This window comes from Aulonocara sp. 'chitande type north' Nkhata Bay, linkage group LG22, assembly GCF_057382095.1.
Source record: "Aulonocara sp. 'chitande type north' Nkhata Bay isolate Kocher_YH1m ecotype deep benthic linkage group LG22, A_spYH_male_GT1.1, whole genome shotgun sequence".
Taxonomy (NCBI): Eukaryota; Metazoa; Chordata; class Actinopteri; order Cichliformes; family Cichlidae; genus Aulonocara; species Aulonocara sp. 'chitande type north' Nkhata Bay.
Window position 1 is genome coordinate 26,960,084 of NC_141364.1, and position 19,039 is coordinate 26,979,122.

At 42.8% G+C, this 19,039-nt stretch overlaps 1 protein-coding gene across 1 annotated transcript; it reads right to left on the minus strand.

Moving 5' to 3' along the window:
* Positions 1-169: 169 nt before the first annotated feature.
* Positions 170-18,866, minus strand: LOC147304330 (SNF-related serine/threonine-protein kinase-like). The gene is made up of 8 exons (XM_086280254.1): positions 18,632-18,866; positions 14,650-15,015; positions 14,092-14,310; positions 12,828-13,074; positions 5,953-6,094; positions 4,580-4,792; positions 4,128-4,262; positions 170-2,861 (listed from the first exon to the last, which is right to left on the minus strand). The coding sequence occupies exons 2-8, from the start codon at positions 14,770-14,772 to the stop codon at positions 1,544-1,546; spliced, it is 2,397 nt and encodes a 798-aa protein (XP_086136380.1). The 5' UTR covers positions 14,773-15,015; positions 18,632-18,866; the 3' UTR covers positions 170-1,543.
* Between the last annotated feature and the right edge of the window lie 173 nt (positions 18,867-19,039).

Here is a 19,039-nt window from a genome sequence, read left to right on the forward strand (position 1 = left end):
TTATAGTAACTGCCATTAGGCAATAAAGACAATATCTTTTAGACCTCATTAACCAACGGGTGACATCACCATGGCTATTATATATAGAACCTGTGCTTTAAACCTCTGATACACTGATGGCAAAAGAGAAAACATTTACAACATTTGAGAAACAGACATGAGACTCCATTCACATCATTTTATTTTAATAGATCTCTATCATATACATACAGTACAATATGCTCAAGACAGATCTTATGGCACATATATTATTGTTGTACATTTTGCAGTCGCTGGTATTGCTGTGAGGTTACAGTAAAGTGACCATTTGAATCTGTTACTTAGGTAGATACAATAGGTGGCTTGACCTCAGTGGGTTAAGAGTAAGGTTGCTACAGCAAAAACACATGCACTGTCAAGTTATATATTCCGCTAGGGGTGGGTCACACATCCAGTTACACAGGCTGACACTTTAAGGGGCGGTGTTGTTGTTTTCCATTTAAACCCCTCGATTGTTGTTGTTGTTGTCTTGGAATACGCTACAACAGTGGCTACTGTGATCCTGGACAGCTACGGGATGAACATGGTTTGGGTTTGCCCCAGTTTTAAATTTTTCTTCCTTCCACTGGACATAGAAACAGGGCCACTTCACTTTAAAAAGCTGCCATTGCACATTTAATAATTTGATTATGTGGCGGTGGAGATTTCTGATCTCTTTAAACAGCTTTAGAGCTCTGGGTTCAACCAAAACCTTGGATATCCAGTAGGAATGACGAACAATGGTGCGTTAGGATCTAGTATTCAGGTTTCTACCGCAATACAACATTACCGTTAATACTACAGGTACAGAGTACTGCTAGGTATATTCACATATGTACAAACTCTGCCGTTCACCTGCAGAGACTTGACGAGCGAGTGTGCATTTCCTTTTCTATAGAGCATGTTCGAGATAGAAAAATAAAACAGTGATAAGACTACAAAATATTGTGTGCCACCGTCATCATTTTCACCCTGTATTGGTCCTTGTTTCAGTGAAAACACTTAACTCTTTCAGTCAAAGCATTAAAATAAAAAAAAGATAAAATGTCCAAAATATAATTTAAAAATTATATTAAAAAACAGCATCAAAACACAACAAAAAGATGATATGTAACATGATACTTTAAAAAAAATCTACAGCTTTCCCTTCGGCTTACCAGAGTGCTGACGGTGTGAATGTTGTGCGCATACGGTATTTAAGAGTGTGAAAGTGTGAGCACCTTCGGTATCATCATTTAAACACACCTGCCGGTTAGGACCTCCCCCCCTTCCGTGTTTTGTTGAATCTGCTGAAAGTGCTTCACATACTTGGCATTGCACCCAGTGTCCTCCGTGGAGACTTATTGTCTCTAAATGTGCAATTTTTGGCATTTGGACCTCCCAGTTATTCACCAATGCGTGTCAAAACAAAAGGGAAGAAATAGAAATGCAAAAACAATGCGCATTCATGTGGTGACATCACTGAAATGAAAGCAGAATAATAATGGTCGCAGGAATATGAGCGGAGGAACATGGGAGGTGTGCTCTAGATGACCTGGCAGCAGCTGTGTGGGGTTGGCGTGCAGAGCAGACCCTCCTTGGGGCTCCGGTGAATGTTGACGGACAGAGTCTTGTCGCTCAGAGGCATCTGCAGCACACGGTTCTTCATGTTTCTGTGGTTTTCCCGGGCCAGGTCCAGCTCTCCCAGCCTCAATCGGCCTGAGCAGGGTCCCTCCAGCAGTGGATCTGCCAGTGCGTCTCCCAGCGGGGGCTGGTGGTACAGGTTGCCCCTGGGCGAGGGGCCACCCAGGAGCGAGACCTTATCTAAACTACCAGTGGATCCGCCCATGCACATTCTCCACATGGGACGGTCCTGGGCATCTCCACCAGCACTGCCGGCACTGCCAGCAGCAACACCTCCGCCACCTCCCCCTCCTCCCCCCGTTAAGTTGTGGAACTGAGAGCTTAGGCACAGGCTCATCAGCTTTAGGCTTTCCACCAGACCGCTGGCAGCCTTGGCTGTGCCTTTACCTTGGCCTGACCCTGATCCAGGACTGGCACAGTTGGAAGGACTGTCCTGTCCTGCCCCCGTTTTCTCTCCATCCTCTTTCCTCCCTCCTCTCTCAACCCCATGTTCATCTAGACTTGCTGTGTCAGGTTTATAGTGACTTTCTGTATCATCATCGCTAGTCTCTGAGCTAGGAGTGAACGTGGCAACTGGTGCCAGTGCACCAACAGTTTTAGGTGAGGACATGAGTGTTGAAGGTGAAGGTATCCTAGAGTTCAGATTGAGGCTGAGGCTGGGTTTGGGCGGGCCAAGTCCCTGCAACTCCCTGCTCTCTTCCTCTTCCTCCTCGTCCTCCTTATCCTCCTCGTGGATCTGGTTGAGAATTGGAGCACTCATACGAGATGTCAGCCGATTACCGGACAAAGACGACGATGAGGAGGAAGCTTTGCAACGAAGCACCACTTGAGAAGGCAGTGTACAGGGGGGCAAACATTTGTCTTCTGCCCCATCTTCTTCCTCATCCTCTTCCACGCTGAAAAGGCTGGGACTCCGAGGTTTTCCAGGACCCACTGAAGAAAGAGAGCCCAACCTAAGGGGGTTGGAGTGGGGCTTTGCCAGAGGTCTGAGCCCTCTCTCCTGGTTTTGTTGTGGCGCCTGCTGCTGCTGGCTGGATGCTAGAGTGTGATTTTCCTGCCGCTGGCTGACATCTAGAAGAGCTGTTTTAGGCCTGGGGCCTTTGTGGAGGCTCTCAGCACTACGGGCAGGGGACTGCGGCCCTCCAGGGTGGGAGATAGCTGGACCCCCTAAACCATCGCTGACATCCTGGTGAACATCCACTCTGGTGGGCCAAGACTGCCTGCAAAGGGCCAAATACAATGTTGAGAATTAATAAATTACATACGATTCTTAAGTTATTTCAATGGTGGCAAAAAAATGACATTTACTTTTTTTTTTCAAGAGACAAAAAAACTGATAAATAAATAGAGTAAATACCTAGCTGTAATCAGCTAGAAAGGTTAGCATAAAAACTTATAGCAGCTAGCCTGGTTCTGTATAACATAGCTAAAAATATAAAGCTAAATAAAACACTGAAGATTCCTAATAAACCCCCTTATAGCATATATAAGATATATGAAGTACACAAATATACCGTAAGCTACCAATTTATCAAAAGTTAGCAATTTTCTATATTTATAATCTCAAACCAAAGCTATCTGCTAACTGGCTCCAGGCTCTGTGCATTAATTAAAACCTGTGCATGCATTAAAACCATATAAATGTAAAAAAGTGATACCATGTATAAAATGTTGATCTTCAGGTGTTTGTTAATGACTCTCTTCCACCTCGTGTTACTCACTATTTTACGTATTTTAACAGTTTACACCAAGCTAAGCTAACAAGCCGCTAGCTATGCTTCACTGATTTGTTCTGAGACTCAAAGAAAATTTCTCAAAATGCTGAATTATTTACTTCTCTAATGGTAACAGCCACATTATTTTCTCCATTTATCCTACATTAGAATAAGAGTGGTAAATGGCCATGCTGTTAATATTTAATTCTGTTGGAGTGGTTGAATTTAAGTTCAGTGCTATATTGCTAGGAATTTGTGAGAGATGGTTGAAGGCACTTTGGGAAATATGATGCTCCTCTCCAACTCTGACTGGCCTTAAAATTGTGATGCAAGACAATAGAGCTAAATATGTCGAATCCACAAAACAAGCAGTGAGATTATTCTTTAATCTATATTACTTTTTTCTTCTAATCTCATTTACTTAATATTTTCATAGAATTATATAAAATTATCTTATTTTAGAGGTTTAGTGTAACTTCATAGTTAAATCTTCAATGTTAGATTCAGTCTCTCAGAAGAGAAAATAAAAAGACGCTGCTTTTGTTCTGTTGCAGGATATTTCTGGTAGCACATCCCTCACAGTGTTGCTGATCTGCAGCCTCTCTTCTATTCTCAGTGTGTCCTTCAATCCCTGCTGAAAAAAAAAGGGCTCCGTCTGTCCATCCTCTGTCAGACTTGTTTTGCGTAAACTGACAGTACGCAGCACTGCAGAGGCAGCATTCTGTCTGTCTCAGGAAATGTTTGTGTATGTGCGCTGGGGTGTGTGTGTACCTGAATTGGGCCTTGCTGGGGCTGGGTGATCGTGTCTGGCTGTGTTGCTCCTTCTCTTGTCTCTCCCTCAGCATCCTCTCGGCCAGCAGGAAGTAGGTAGCTGTGATGTGATTGTACTGGTTAGACTCCAGAGCCCTGTGACGGAGGAGACAGAAATCAAATTGAGGTCCAAAATGCACAAAAGTATGCACGCGCACACACATATATGGAACACAGATCAATGCCTCACCCCACCCGTGAGTGGAAAAGGGAAGTGACGGGAGTGGAGATTTAATTTGACAGCTCAGGATTGACTGCCAGCTGCTTGTTAATGCCAATTAAACTGCTGAAGACACTCAATTACACTTCAGTGGGACGAGTGAACCATGACGAATTTTCGGAGATTACACAAGATAGAACAGCTTTGCATTGATTTTTACTTATGTGTGATTGTACGAGAGAGGGACACATACTCAGTTATGGCGTCTCTGTCTGCGATGCCCCCGAGCACCATGCGTTGGATGATGGAGCCATGCTCCTCCTCCGACAAGCTGCGATGGGACACCAGAGGAGTAGACAGCTTTGTGGCTGGGGAGGGGTCGACACCTTGAAGCCACTGATGGCTCTCAATCTGCTCTAGGGTCGCTCTCTTCTTGGGGTCTCTCTGCAGCATGTGGCCTATAAGACTGGAGGGAATCACAGTGGAGGTAAGTACTCCTGACACACCAGAGAAACAGCTGGTCGTTGATGTAGGAATGTTTAAAAGGCAGAAACTGGTGTTACGAATGAAATAAGAATGGATGGTAATAGAAAATTTTAATTTATTACAGTTGCAGGGTTTTGTCCAAACCTGGCCATGTTACCGAACAGACTTACAGATGGGACAGAACTAAGGTATCTCATTTGTCTGGTTCTTTATTCTTTTTCTAAGTACTTATTGTTTTTATATGTGTAAAATAGCTCATAGCAACAGTAGGCTATTAATCTTTATCAGCTAACCTAACAGCTAACCTCCTGGCACGAGTTCAAGCCTCCAGGCCTGTAATACAAGTAGGTGTACAGCATGCAGAGCTTCCAACAAACTGTGCATGCTGTACACCTACACACGAGTGGAACAGGGTGTTGCCTATTCAGCTGCTAGCCGCACAGCTAACAAACGAGCCAGGATTATGAAGCGATGCGTTTTCTCTTGCAAATTATCAATGCACCTAATCTAGACTGATTAGAAGTTAGCGCTTATGATATCTGACTGCACGTGTTTCTCCTCCAAACAGTAGCAGTACTGAAAGAACCCTGTTTGGGTCTGCATACAAGCTATTTATTTTTTGCACTCTGGCTTAGCAAGATATACTAAATCCACTGGCTAAATCCCCCAAACAAATAGGTAGAAGTGCTGTTTTATCAGGCCCACGTTGGCAATAGATTTGGATGAGGGTTCAAATAAACATCACAAAAACTGGGCTACGTGCCAATATTTGGGGTGCTTTGTGAAAGTCAACCTGACCCAATGAAGCCATGTTCACTAACAGTATGTGTCTGCAAAGCTTCAGCCGTTCAAAATGTATTCTGCAACTATTTCGCCCAGCTCTGCTTTGACTCATCGTTAAACCCTCACAATGTTAAAAATAGAAGTCCAATTTTAAAGGGTGCATTAGATACACTTAACGCAGCACTGCATCTCTGGTGGAGCAGCTGACTGCAGCACTGAGTGAAAGCAGGACAACGAAGGGAGACCGCACCTCTCTCTTTGCTCTCTTTTCTTCACACATCTACAAACATGAAATATGCAGCACCTGCAGAGTACTCTGTCCATCTTTGCAGCTATGTGCGTGCGCTTGTTACTTACTCTCTGCATGCATGGGAGATGTGCGACGGCACCGTGTATTTGCAGTCCATGATCATAGTGAGCGTTTCGCTGTCATTAGCCTCCTGAAAGGGGGGCTGACCACAGACCAGCATGAAGAGGATCACGCCCAGACTCCAGATATCTGCAGAGACACAGAGAGAGAATGTGGTCAGTTTATAATGAACAAGTCATTACGGTCAGAAAAAAGCTGTTGTTTTTGTAAGAAGGCCAGAAAATAAAGATGACTGATCAACTAAGTGAAGCCCGCATGTTCTGTCTGCTTAGCGACCTAGATAAAGAAGAACCCCCCCCCCCCCAAAAAAAAACAAAAAACAAGAGCTGTCTCTTCCCCAAGTTCAAATGAAGCATGAATCATATTCGATCAGAGCCATTTCCATGAATGTGTGCCAGCTTAGGACACATCTGTCTAACCGAGGATGAAGCTCAGTGCTGCTGCCTGCCGCCAGCGTCATGCTCACACTTACACTGGTGCACGCGCTTCCACACAAACGCGCCGTCCAGGGAAAGTGGGTTAACGTGTTCATCCCTCAAAGCTTCATACAAATGCTAATTTTATGGAACGCTTCTCTTGGTCTGATTCAAAAGAGCAACTTTATTGCTCAGGGCTTCCACTGCTGCTCGGGTCAGCAGGATGGTCCACTGACACACATTCTGCTGTCATATACAGACTGCGAGCAGAGGCTGTGACATAAAAGCAAGCAGACTCGGTCTTAGTCACGGTTTTGACCCATTTTCAGCAAATTTCATAGTAAGCTTTGTCTGCTCTTAAGATTGACTTAAGTAAAAAACACAAAATCCAGGTTTAATTTAGCACCTGTATCATTTCTTAACCATAAAATGATTTAATCACACATCTATAAAATGCATTTGACCATTAAACTAGTTGTGTGCGACACTTCAAATTTTGACATTAATCCGATACCCACAAAATACAGGGCCAGTATTGCCAACACCAAAACTGATACTGATATTTTTAACTTATAAAGTCAGCTTATGTAGGTGAGACCATTGTGTCATGATTAGATGAATCATCATCAATTTGCAATTTTACTGAGGTTTTTACTTTTTACAATAATTCGTTTAAACAAACAACAAAATACACATTTCTGCTTTTCATGCATTTTGAAACTGTGTTTTTTTGGACCTGAAATGTAAATGTGCTGTCTTTAAAGCACTTCGGGTCGACATGTGTTGTTTAAATGTGCAATCAATAGGTTGTAAGTAAAATAGATGTGACAGTCAACACAAAAAGGCATCTTCTCATTTCCAGAAAAAACAAATTTATTAGGTAAACCAAATACTGAACTTGGAGGATAGGATATCAATATGATATCAGTACAATATCGACAGTATTGATACTGTGGATATTTGGATCGATCTGCCCACATCTACATTAAACCCCACAAACATGTTCCATTTTACTTTGAAATAAGTCACATTATGAAAGCTAAAGAGATGCTAGTTAGCATCTGGTTTTCAAACTGAAATAAATTATTTTATGTCACTAGCAACTGTGGAACAAGCTGCAAGCTGTTCGCTCCTTTTAGATTACTTTTTAGACTTTCCTGAGATAAATTTGGGCCCTTGTCAGCTATGAGATACTCTTTGTTCATTAGCTAGTTCATTGTGTTTGTTAGCTAGCTAGGTGCTAATTTTCACTATTAGTGTTTAGGCATTACATCAGTGTTTAGAAGAGTGGTGACCTAAGGAACTTGGAAAGAAAGCAGCTAGGCTTCTTTAAGTTTTGAAGACATTTCACTGCTCAGCCAAGAGACCTCTTCGGTTCTAAAACCAAAAGGTGGAGAGTCTCAGGTATTTAAATCCTAGCAGAGGTCGAAGATGCTATGCAATGTTTCCATTTTTGACCGAGAAGACAAATGGTTTGAAAGAGGAGTAAAGGAGGCTATTTATGACCACTGTGAACAACCATCATTCATCAGTGGGCATGGCTTACAACACCAACTGTCTCCCACCTACAATGGAGTCTTAAAATTCCTTCTCAGGTGCCTCAACCCCCACTCACATCTTGCATTAGCTGATCTAGCTGATCTGTGGTAAAGACCCACAGCTTTTTTCACACCTTGGTTAATGTGATGGCACACATGACTAATAGCGGGACAACCACCACCTAAGGGACAGCCCCCACTAGGGTTTTAATACCTGGGACTCTCCACCATTTGGTTTTAGAACTGAAGAAGCTTCTTGGACAAAACTTAAAGAAGTCCAGTCGTTTTCTTCCCAAGTTCCTTAGACTATCATGACCTGCATGACTGAGAACTTAGACAAGAGTGGTGATGATAAATGTAATAAAACCAGCTTTTGCAGTGCAGTCATTTTGTGAGTTCCTGTGTGACTATATAGCAGGTAGCTAGGTCCTAAACGAGCTTGCTAGCACTCAATCCTCGCGCCCAAATATGCCAATTTCTAGCTAAAAAAAAAGACAAAAAAGCAAACCGTAAAAAGATAATAATTAAAAAAAATTAAAATGGGAGTGCAAAAGCAATGGGTGATGTCGCTGTAGCTATGTCCACCTTTTATATACAGTCCATGGTTTTCTCAAAGGAACAGCACATGGTACAGCATGCTACAATTATTATCTGAACAAAACCTGTGCTCTTCTAACTCGGAAGTTTGAGAAGACCCAAAAAAAGGAGGTAAACAGATTGGAAGTGGGTTTACAGTGCTCGGGACCCCTGGTGATACGTCTTCATATCACTCCAGTTTGCCAGGATACGCAGGAGAGTTCAATCTGGTGGAGTAAATGTGGCAGTTTACTGTGGGTGGTGAGGATTTATTGCTTTGAGGCAGTGAAAGAGTGCTCCATACTGCTGATGGAGGGAGCAAATGCTGCTGCAGCCCCCACTGCCACCTTACCCCCAACCAACGTATCCTAGCAACCGCGACCCTGCTCCCTCATTACTTGCGTCAGCGGTCGGCCAAACTTCCTTCCTCGATAACTTTATTTATAAACCAGATGGCTCACACATCTCTGGATAACACTGTTCGCGTCAGCGCACATCAGCATCTCTCTCGCTAACAACGCCGACTCTTTATTGGTGACAGCTGGCAGTGTAAACATCCTTTCTGCTGCCCTGAACACCGTTTTAACAATGATAACCAACAGGATAACCAGTCCTGTCTTCACCGGGTTAACCCTGAACACTGAGTGGGCCAACTCAAGCATCCTGTCCTACTCATCTTTATACAACATCTTCTTCTAAATCAATCAATCAATCAATCAATCAATAAACATTTCCATTTATGTATGGTCATTAAGCATAGATATGCTTTGAAGTATGCATGTACCCAGAATAATCACTATTAGGTAAGTTATTTCTTTTTTAGGTGTAGGTTGTGCTTCATGAAGAGGAAGAGGAAATCTACAGTGGGGCAAAAAAGTATTTAGTCAGCCACCGATTGTGCAAGTTCCCCCACCTAAAATGATGACAGAGGTCAGTAATTTGCACCAGAGGTACACTTCAACTGTGAGAGACAGAATGTGAAAAAAAAAATCCATGAATCCACATGGTAGGATTTGTAAAGAATTTATTCGTAAATCAGGGTGGAAAATAAGTATTTGGTCAATAACAAAAATACAACTCAATACTTTGTAACATAACCTTTGTTGGCAATAACAGAGGTCAAACGTTTACTATAGGTCTTTACCAGGTTTGCACACACAGTAGCTGGTATTTTGGCCCATTCCTCCATGCAGATCTTCTCGAGAGCAGTGATGTTTTGGGGCTGTCGCCGAGCAACACGGACTTTCAACTCCCGCCACAGATTTTCTATGGGGTTGAGGTCTGGAGACTGGCTAGGCCACTCCAGGACTTTCAAATGCTTCTTACGGAGCCACTCCTTTGTTGCCCGGGCGGTGTGTTTTGGATCATTGTCATGTTGGAAGACCCAGCCTCGTTTCATCTTCAAAGTTCTCACTGATGGAAGGAGGTTTTGGCTCAAAATCTCACGATACATGGCCCCATTCATTCTGTCCTTAACACAGATCAGTCGTTCTGTCCCCTTGGCAGGAAAACAGCCCCATAGCATGATGTTTCCACCCCCATGCTTCACAGTAGGTATGGTGTTCTTGGGATGCAACTCAGTATTCTTCTTCCTCCAAACACGACGAGTTGAGTTTATACCAAAAAGTTCTACTTTGGTTTCATCTGACCACATGACATTCTCCCAATCCTCTGCTGTATCATCCATGTGCTCTCTGGCAAACTTCAGACGGGCCTGGACATGCACTGGCTTCAGCAGCGGAACACGTCTGGCACTGCGGGATTTGATTCCCTGCCGTTGTAGTGTGTTACTGATGGTGACCTTTGTTACTTTGGTCCCAGCTCTCTGCAGGTCATTCACCAGGTCCCCCCGTGTGGTTCTGGGATCTTTGCTCACCGTTCTCATGATCATTTTGACCCCACGGGATGAGATCTTGCGTGGAGCCCCAGATCGAGGGAGATTATCAGTGGTCTTGTATGTCTTCCATTTTCTGATGATTGCTCCCACAGTTGATTTGTTCACACCAAGCTGCTTGCCTATTGTAGATTCACTCTTCCCAGTCTGGTGCAGGTCTACAATACTTTTCCTGGTGTCCTTCGAAAGCTCTTTGGTCTTGGCCATGGCGGAGTTTGGAGTCTGACTGTTTGAGGCTGTGGACAGGTGTCTTTTATACAGATGATGAGTTCAAACAGGTGCCATTCATACAGGTAACGAGTGGGGGACAGAAAAGCTTCTTACAGAAGACGTTACAGGTCTGTGAGAGCCAGAGATTTTCCTTGTTTGAGGTGACCAAATACTTATTTTCCACCCTGATTTACGAATAAATTCTTTACAAATCCTACCATGTGAATTCATGGATTTTTTTTTCACATTCTGTCTCTCACAGTTGAAGTGTACCTCTGGTGCAAACTACTGACCTCTGTCATCATTTTAGGTGGGGGAACTTGCATAATCGGTGGCTGACTAAATACTTTTTTGCCCCACTGTATATTTAACTTTCCATTTACTGAAGACAAAAAGGAGGGAGCCCACACACCGAAGAATATTTACAGAGAGGACTCATTTGTCCAACAAAATCATTTTAAGTTTTTCATAGAAGAATACAGTTTCGCGCACATATCTGGGTCTCAATTTTCCTTTTAATTTCACTTCTAGTCTGCCATGACCCATTCATTTTTCAACTTAAGGCTGAAATCGCTACACTGAGTGACAAAAACAAGTATTTTAAATACAGAGTGATTGTTAGTTACATTTATACAGCAGTAAGGTTTGATGGGCATTTTCACTATGTTCTGATATTTCATTAAGTGACAAGCAACAATAAACAGCATACTAACCTCTAATGAAAAACTGTGAGAGCTAAGAGATGAAGAAGTTAAATTTGAAGCAATGTGACACCATTTATAAATAATTATAGTTTTTGTGTGGTTTGCTTGAAGCTTGGAGTGTTTGCCTCCTGCAAATTGGCTCCTTCTGCACAATCTGCAGGACTGACTCATGTTTAATCTCAAAATATTTTCAGCACTTCCTGAAAAAAAACAAAAACCAATGCCAAGCAGGCCCGAAGTGAGAAAGCCAGGCGAGGACAGCTTCTTATCTCTGCAACAAACTGGGGCGACCGCCACATGGCAAGTCACCGGAAAAGCTCAGTTGCCCTACAGACTGTCAGCAGGTAGCCTGGCAGCAGTGTAATCCCAGCCCAGGTTTCCTCAAAGACCTGAACGTCAGGACTGCTGGCCTCCATTTAGCCTGTTCGCCCATCAGACAGCACTGCTGATACAATCACACAATATTACATCCCGGCTGGGTGGATAATCCCTGCAATCAAAACATCATCATCTCAGCTGAATGAGCAATAGTGCACAGGCAGTATGCACGGTCCAGAGAACAAACGCACACACGCCGCAAAATGTCCACTAACAAGTGCTCAGACAGGCCCCACACATTCAGCAACTCACACATCATCCATACGAAAACACACACGCGCAGTCAAATAAGACTATTATTGCTTTCAAAATATGGACGCCGCTTGGCACAAAAGAGAGTGAGAGGCAGTGAAGGCAGAGAGAAGAAAATAGCCACTGCAAATCCACTCAGTCAGAAAAACAGAAAATGCTTTTCTCCTGCTCCTGACAGAGAGGCATCTGTAGACAGAGGGACTCCTGATGCCTTTTTCTCGCTCTGTCAGTTTCCCTCTTACTTCCCTTTCTTTCTCTTGCCCTCTTTTCCCCTCACTCTGCACAATTATGTTTGATTTGTTTTCCGTTACAATATAATTCAATATCTTAACTGCACCTCAGCAGCAAGAACTGGAAGCACCATTGATGGGAGAGACGATGTTGGGGTGGGGTGTTGGGGGGTGGTGGTGGTGACACTGAGGTGAGTGCGCGCTCCAATTACAGAAGAAGAGAGTGCTGAGAAACCAATTTCAGCCCGATCTGATATCAGATTTTGTTATTCACAGAGAGGCAAATGAAAGCAAACTGCAGACAGAAATAAACTGCAGGTGCAGGACTGCAGGGCTGTGGATCATCTCATTTCCAGGCTTCAAGGTATGCTATCATGCTCTGAACTTTGAACAGCTCCTCTCCTTCTATCAGCTGCCTGATAATACCGGCAGTGTGCCAAGCAGGTCTACAGGTTCCTTACAAACCATTGCAGGCCATATAGCTTGGTCAGAGCTATCACAGCTGAGACAGTGATTGAATGTGAATGTGAGCTGCTGCTTGATACAACACTGCACTAACAACTCAGATGGTGTCCTGTTTTAGTAAAGCTAAAGCTGTAGGAACTAAAATAAATCACCACAGATGTACCCCAGCAGCTACTCTCTGTCACTTCTTCAGACTTACCCACAGCAGGAGCGTCGTATTCATCCCCCAGCAGTATTTCAGGCGCTGAGTAGGCCAGTGAGCCGCAGGAGGTGTTTAGTTTTTTCCCAGGTTGAAACCGGTTGCTGAACCCGAAGTCAGTGAGCTTGACGACACCCTGCTTCTCGAAGAACACCACGTTTTCAGGCTTCAGGTCCCTGTGCACCACATGTAGCCGGTGGCAGTAGGAGATGGCATGGACGATTTGGGCAAAGTAACACTTGGCCACCTTAAAGAGGAGAGACAAATGTAAAAAAATACAATAAAAATGCTCCAAAACCCAGAAAACAAACAGCAAACTAAAAAGAAGTTAGCAAGAGTTAGCTTGAGAAAAGTTTGGAATAGATAAAGAGTCAGGATCTGCAGAATTAGAGCGGGAAAATTTGACTCGAACTTGAATATTTAACTCCAACAGAATGCTAATGTTAGTGTGGTGTTTGCAACTTGTTCCTGTTTTTCTGAAGTGGCCAGAAAGTACATGTAGCTAGCTAGCTTAGCAAGAAGACCGGAATAGCTAATCAACGATCGCAGAAACATGGCAAATACTTTGTTTTTCCACTTTTGTTTTCTGATAAAACAGACAACATAACTATTATGCAGTTAGTGAGTTTTAGAGGTGCTTGTATGAAGAATTTTTATTTCCTTTAGGCACGACCCCATCTCTTCTTAAACACGTAAGAAAATATGAAGGGAACTTTGAACAACCAGTGTCAAACATACAGTGATTATTAACAACTATATGTTTTTATAAAAGATTTATTACAAATGTGATTATCATCTTTCTTTCACATGTCACATTGAACATATGTTGCCTGTATGCAATGTTGTGATAAACAAAATTTGCATCTGCAAAGGAATTTTGTTCAACTCGCCGCTAAATATGGAATAAAGACCCCTTTTGCCCTCCTTTAGTTACAGTGTTATTGCTTTCAGCATCACTGTTGCTTACTTATGTCTAGAATTTATTAACTTCCAAGTATCTGCATATATAATGCTTCTGGCTACCATTGAACTGTTCTTCACTATATTTCCTCACATTTTTATACTAGCTAGAAATAAACCAAACCAATGCAACCAAATTCTGTTCTTTTAAAAAATGCTTCCCTTCCCATCTCCAGATAAACTAAATTAATGTGTTAAGGTTCTTTCTTCAAGTACCCAAGATCAAGTACAGAAACAAAGAAGTAACTCAAGGTTTGGTAGACTGCATGAAGGACACCTCTGCATGTTCATTAGCCCCACTAACCTCCTCGCTGAGGCCTCCTTCATGTTTCATGATGCAGTCATACATGTCTCCTCCGTCGCCCAGCTCCAAGATGAGGTAGAGCTTTGTGGCTGTATCGATGACCTCGTAGAGGCGTACCACGTTGGGGTGTTGCACCATCTTCATGCATCGCACCTCCTGAAAAAGGTGACCCCGTGCAACCGGGTCCAGCTTCGTCTTATCGATCACCTTCACCGCAACCTGAAAGACAGAAGTTAGAACTGATCAGAACAATAGCAGCGCTGGTAACGTCAGCAGCTGTTGAAGCACTTGCACAGAAACAGTGAGACTGTATTATCTTCACTTAGAGGTGCTTAGTAGAGCTAGTACAGATGTTCTGATGTCCACCAAGAACAGAATCACACTATCAGAAATATTTAGTCTCATCAGTGCTCCCAGTCACCCTTCTTTGGTATGCCTGTTTCTAAGAACAAGGGTGACGTCTTTAAAAGTATTTTTAAACTTTTTTTTCAAAGTGAAGAAATCTAGTAACTGCCAACAAATGATTGAACTTGCATATATGGACTTGGATGAGCATACCTTTTCTCCAGTGAATACATGGCGGGCCAGTTTGACCACAGCAAAGTGTCCACGACCCAACGTCTTGTCCAGGTCGTACAGCCCTGCAATCTTCCCATCATGATGGCGCTTCAGCCCCGCCATGGCGGTTGGCGGATGGGGAGGTCGGAGCTGCCTTCTGTCACCTGCCGGTCTTCGGCTGTCAGTCCTTCATCTTCTCCTGATTAGGCTGAACGTACGTGAGGTTGGTGGTGGTGGTGTTTGAGCTAATTCTGGGCTAACTGTTGATCTCCTTGTGGTAGATTTGATAGCAAGATACTCAACTGGTTGTGGCAAATATTTCGGGTTTTGAGTGCTCCACTCAGTTCAGTCCCACTTCGCTATGATCTGAGGGTGAGAACGGGGAAAACAGTAAGAGATACAAGAAACCAAAACACAGCCACTCATGATAATAGTCACTTACTCTGCTAAACAATGGATCATGAACCTGTCTGATGAACTAATATTTGCTCACCATTACTGCTCATTACTTTGGCATTAGCTGGACCAAGGCACAGTATCATAATAATAATAGCTCGAATTGCAGAGAGTGAGCCAAGAGTCTAAAGTCCAGTTGTTATGTAAGGTTATCTTTAACAGTGCTTGGAGAAAACTTGAAGAGTCGTGGTTTGTCATGCTCAGCATCTCATTGTGCAAAAAAAACAAAACAAAGCATAACTAAAACCAATATCATTAGCTTTGTAGGTATTTGTTCATAAACTAGTGTTGGATAAATTATAACTCTGAACTAAGAGTAACATCAGGGAACAGCAAGCAGAGACCATGAGTGTTCAACAGCCCATCCTATCCAAAACTCTATATTCTATTATAGACTATGGGATTGCTGTCTGCCAGAGTCAGAAAAAAAACTAACAGACTGACATATTTTAAGGTATAACTAAACAGCAAAATCAACTACATTTATAATATCAATTTTTTTTAAAGTGTCTTTATTTGCTATGAAATTTTTAAAAATGAAAACAGAAAATAGCAATAAAATATGGAGAACCCAACACAGTACATTAGGAAATATAGTGACAAGTTTATATTCAGAGAGGATATTTGGAGATTGACTTTTGATCATGTTTTGACTCACATTTGTATGTTACATTCATACATGTAGTTTTTGGCCAACAGACAAACACTACACCTACTCTGAGTTGCATTTACTGTCTCAGTGCTGTGCAGGATAAAAGGCTAGGACATATGCACTGTTATTTTAAGGGCTCAAAAAACTTGTATTATTTTTTATAATTAGGTTATTTCTTTGTTTTGTTTTTCCTTTTACATATTGTAAGAAATTGTGCCTAAAAAGCCAACAAGGAAGTGCCTTAAAGTGGCATTTAATAACCACCAGGGGGGAAACCCAGTGGTTGCAAAAAGACTTCTGGTCCTACAGCAGTCAATGGGGGAAAACTCCCTGAGCCCTGACTTGTGGAAACACTTTTCCTGATTAGTTTAGAGTCTCATTCAAATCCAAATGATCATTAAAATGATCTCATTTTGGTTTTTATCGAGCAACTCCAATGAGAGACTGGACTACAGTAAGTTCATTTTGGAAATCATGATCACAACGGAGGATTGCACATATGTTCTGGGCTGGGTTTCCCAGTCAGATCTTCCAATCCCTAAATTAAAAAACCCAACATGGTTATAGCAAAAATGCTTATTTTGAGACTTTCATTATTTTTCAAACAATATGTTAATTGAGTTTTATATTACAGAACAAGCAAAGAAGAGACTTTAAATTTTAATGGGTTACCTCACGGTAGCGGTGTCCATCTGTTATACTAACCACCAAATTTTTTTTTTTTACAATTTTACAAACTTCATTAAAGATTAAAGCATCTGCCACATCATTTTCCATCACTCTAGCAAGCCACTCAATTATTTCTCCTGATTCACATTAGCTCAGGAATGATACTGTACAGGATTTTCTATCTGTCACCTTTTGCCTGCCCAAGATGACAAACTAAACTAGTTCATCTCAAATTCTGATACGCTTATGTCAGACGCCCCTGCTCCGATTGCCACAAGCTTCTCTCGTCATGCAGTGTGTTGCTTCACGGCCCTGGGTTACGAAACAATGCCTGCAGGGGAGGCATGCCATTCCGCTTCCAAGAACCTGCATACCAGGAGCATGGCGACGACACAAAACACACAATTTGCAGGCCAAGAACATTCCTGTGTACTGATCCTCGCCTAGGTGTGTCCAACTCACCTGAATTTAAAAGACAACACATTTCCAAACAGGTGTTGTCAGGGGACACACCTATCAACTAAATACAGTAAGAAAAGCTAAATAAAAGCCGCTCTAACCTAGTAGCAGTCTGCGGTTGCTTAAATCAGACTATGAAAGCCTAAAACGCTCTTTGGGCTTTTTGGGAGAAATGTACCTGTGAGAAAAGAGTGAGTCATGTTTCTTATAATAGGAGGCTGACATCTTCATCTTTCTGATTTTTCTTTCACTCACACACACAGACGCAAAGTAATATCAACAGAGCTGAACTCTTTGCCTCTTTGACAACGACAACATGTAGGTGTTAATGCTTCAAGACACTGAAGAAAAGAAAGGAGACACACAGACACACACACAGTCCTCTCAAGAGCGCACACACTGATGCACTCGTCTGATGATAGGGCAAGTTAGGTGAGGTCAATGTGCGTTGCTGTGTGCTGATAAGCAAACCTGGGCGTTGACATTAGCCCATCTAAATCTAGACCTCATGTTTATCTCAGCAGACTGAGACCAGTCTAACGCCTGGTGATGGAAACAACAACAAGGTACAAAAATGCACTTTTGGTGAAGTTTGCTCTCTTTTTTTTATTTTGTTTGTTTTTTTTTAACAACAAAGCCAGCCATCCCTCTAGTCTCTGCGACATGTGAACATACTGTACAACTGTATACCAGTCATGCATGCAAAGACATTGGTTGTGTAACCGGTCCAAGGTGATGGTGGAGTATTGATTTACAAGGTTTGCGTGCGCGTGTGTACTTGCGTGCAGAAAAGTACACATACGCAGATTATGAGGCCAAGGACCTGTTATAATTGCTGCTCCAGACTCCCAGCCTGTGAGACTTGAGATAAACTGGAAGAGGGTGTGGGGTCATCAAATCTATGGTTAATAGTAAAATCAGTTTCCTGGTACATTTGATTAAAGTATAGACCAATAGGCTAAATATAAGCACCATTGTTCACATGCAAACTCTTTGATAGTAAAGAGTTCCTGCTTCAGGGTCAAAGACACGCAATTTAACCTCCAACGCGGCTCAGATAAATCCCTGACCCTGATGCTCTACTTTATCTGCATTAATTTTCGTTTTTATGTTCCTGCTGTGCCAGTAAATGACAGTGGTTTTATAACAAACTAATACAGAAATAACAGGAACATTAGAGTGCCAGCAATCCCCCATGCATATAAGAAGTACACTACAACACCATGAGCCTCCTTCAGCTCTGTAACCCGCACTTCCATGTCTCCTCTGTATGTTATTGAAGGTGTATAATAAAGTTCCATCCCTGTAAACTAGCTTCCCTATACCACGGGAAACACTTCATGCGCCCCTCACACCGGATTCATCAATCTCAGCGGTTTTCTGTGTTAAAGCTGTTAGATGACCACCCTGCCTTTTATCTCTCACATTTTTATTTTTTTCCTACACCCGCATAGGTGCTACTGCCCATATGGGACCAGCCAACTGTCAACATGCCTGCTGGCTGCATCCACAACAACATGACAGTGCGGAGAAGAGCAGCCTGCGCAAACGGCGCACATACGAGAGGCGAGCGGACACGGGCAGCATGCTAAAATGATACCCGAAAGATGCGCAGTGAGGGGAAAGTGCCCCCCAGCTCAAACCCAAAGGAGGCCCAGCTGACTTAACACACCTTTACTACACAAGACCCCCCCTCCTCAAAACACCACCAGCATGCATGCACGCAACTACAGCAGTCCTACTCACCACAGAGGAATCTGAAGCAGCGTCCATTCTGGCACATTTACACCTGCGGGAGCGCGCGGGGCTCCGGACGGTGAGCCGCAAGGTTTTAACGAGACCGCAGTTCAGTGAAAATCCCGGTACCGAAGACAGCACACCGGCCACGGATCATTCCAGCGAGTCCCCGTGTTAATGTGTCACACTGTCAACTCAGGATCTCTCTCCCTCCCCGAGCTTTCAGCTGCGTGAAGTAAACACAGAGGGCAGGCCGATCGAGGGCGTGTGGCTTTCAAAATAAAAGCGTAAAGGAACTAGTGTGGGAAATGTGCGAAAATAGATAAACAAATAATACAGAATTTAAAAAACATATTCAAAAACTGCGGGAAAATAATAATCACTCGGATACATGTATTTAAAATACATTTAATAGTT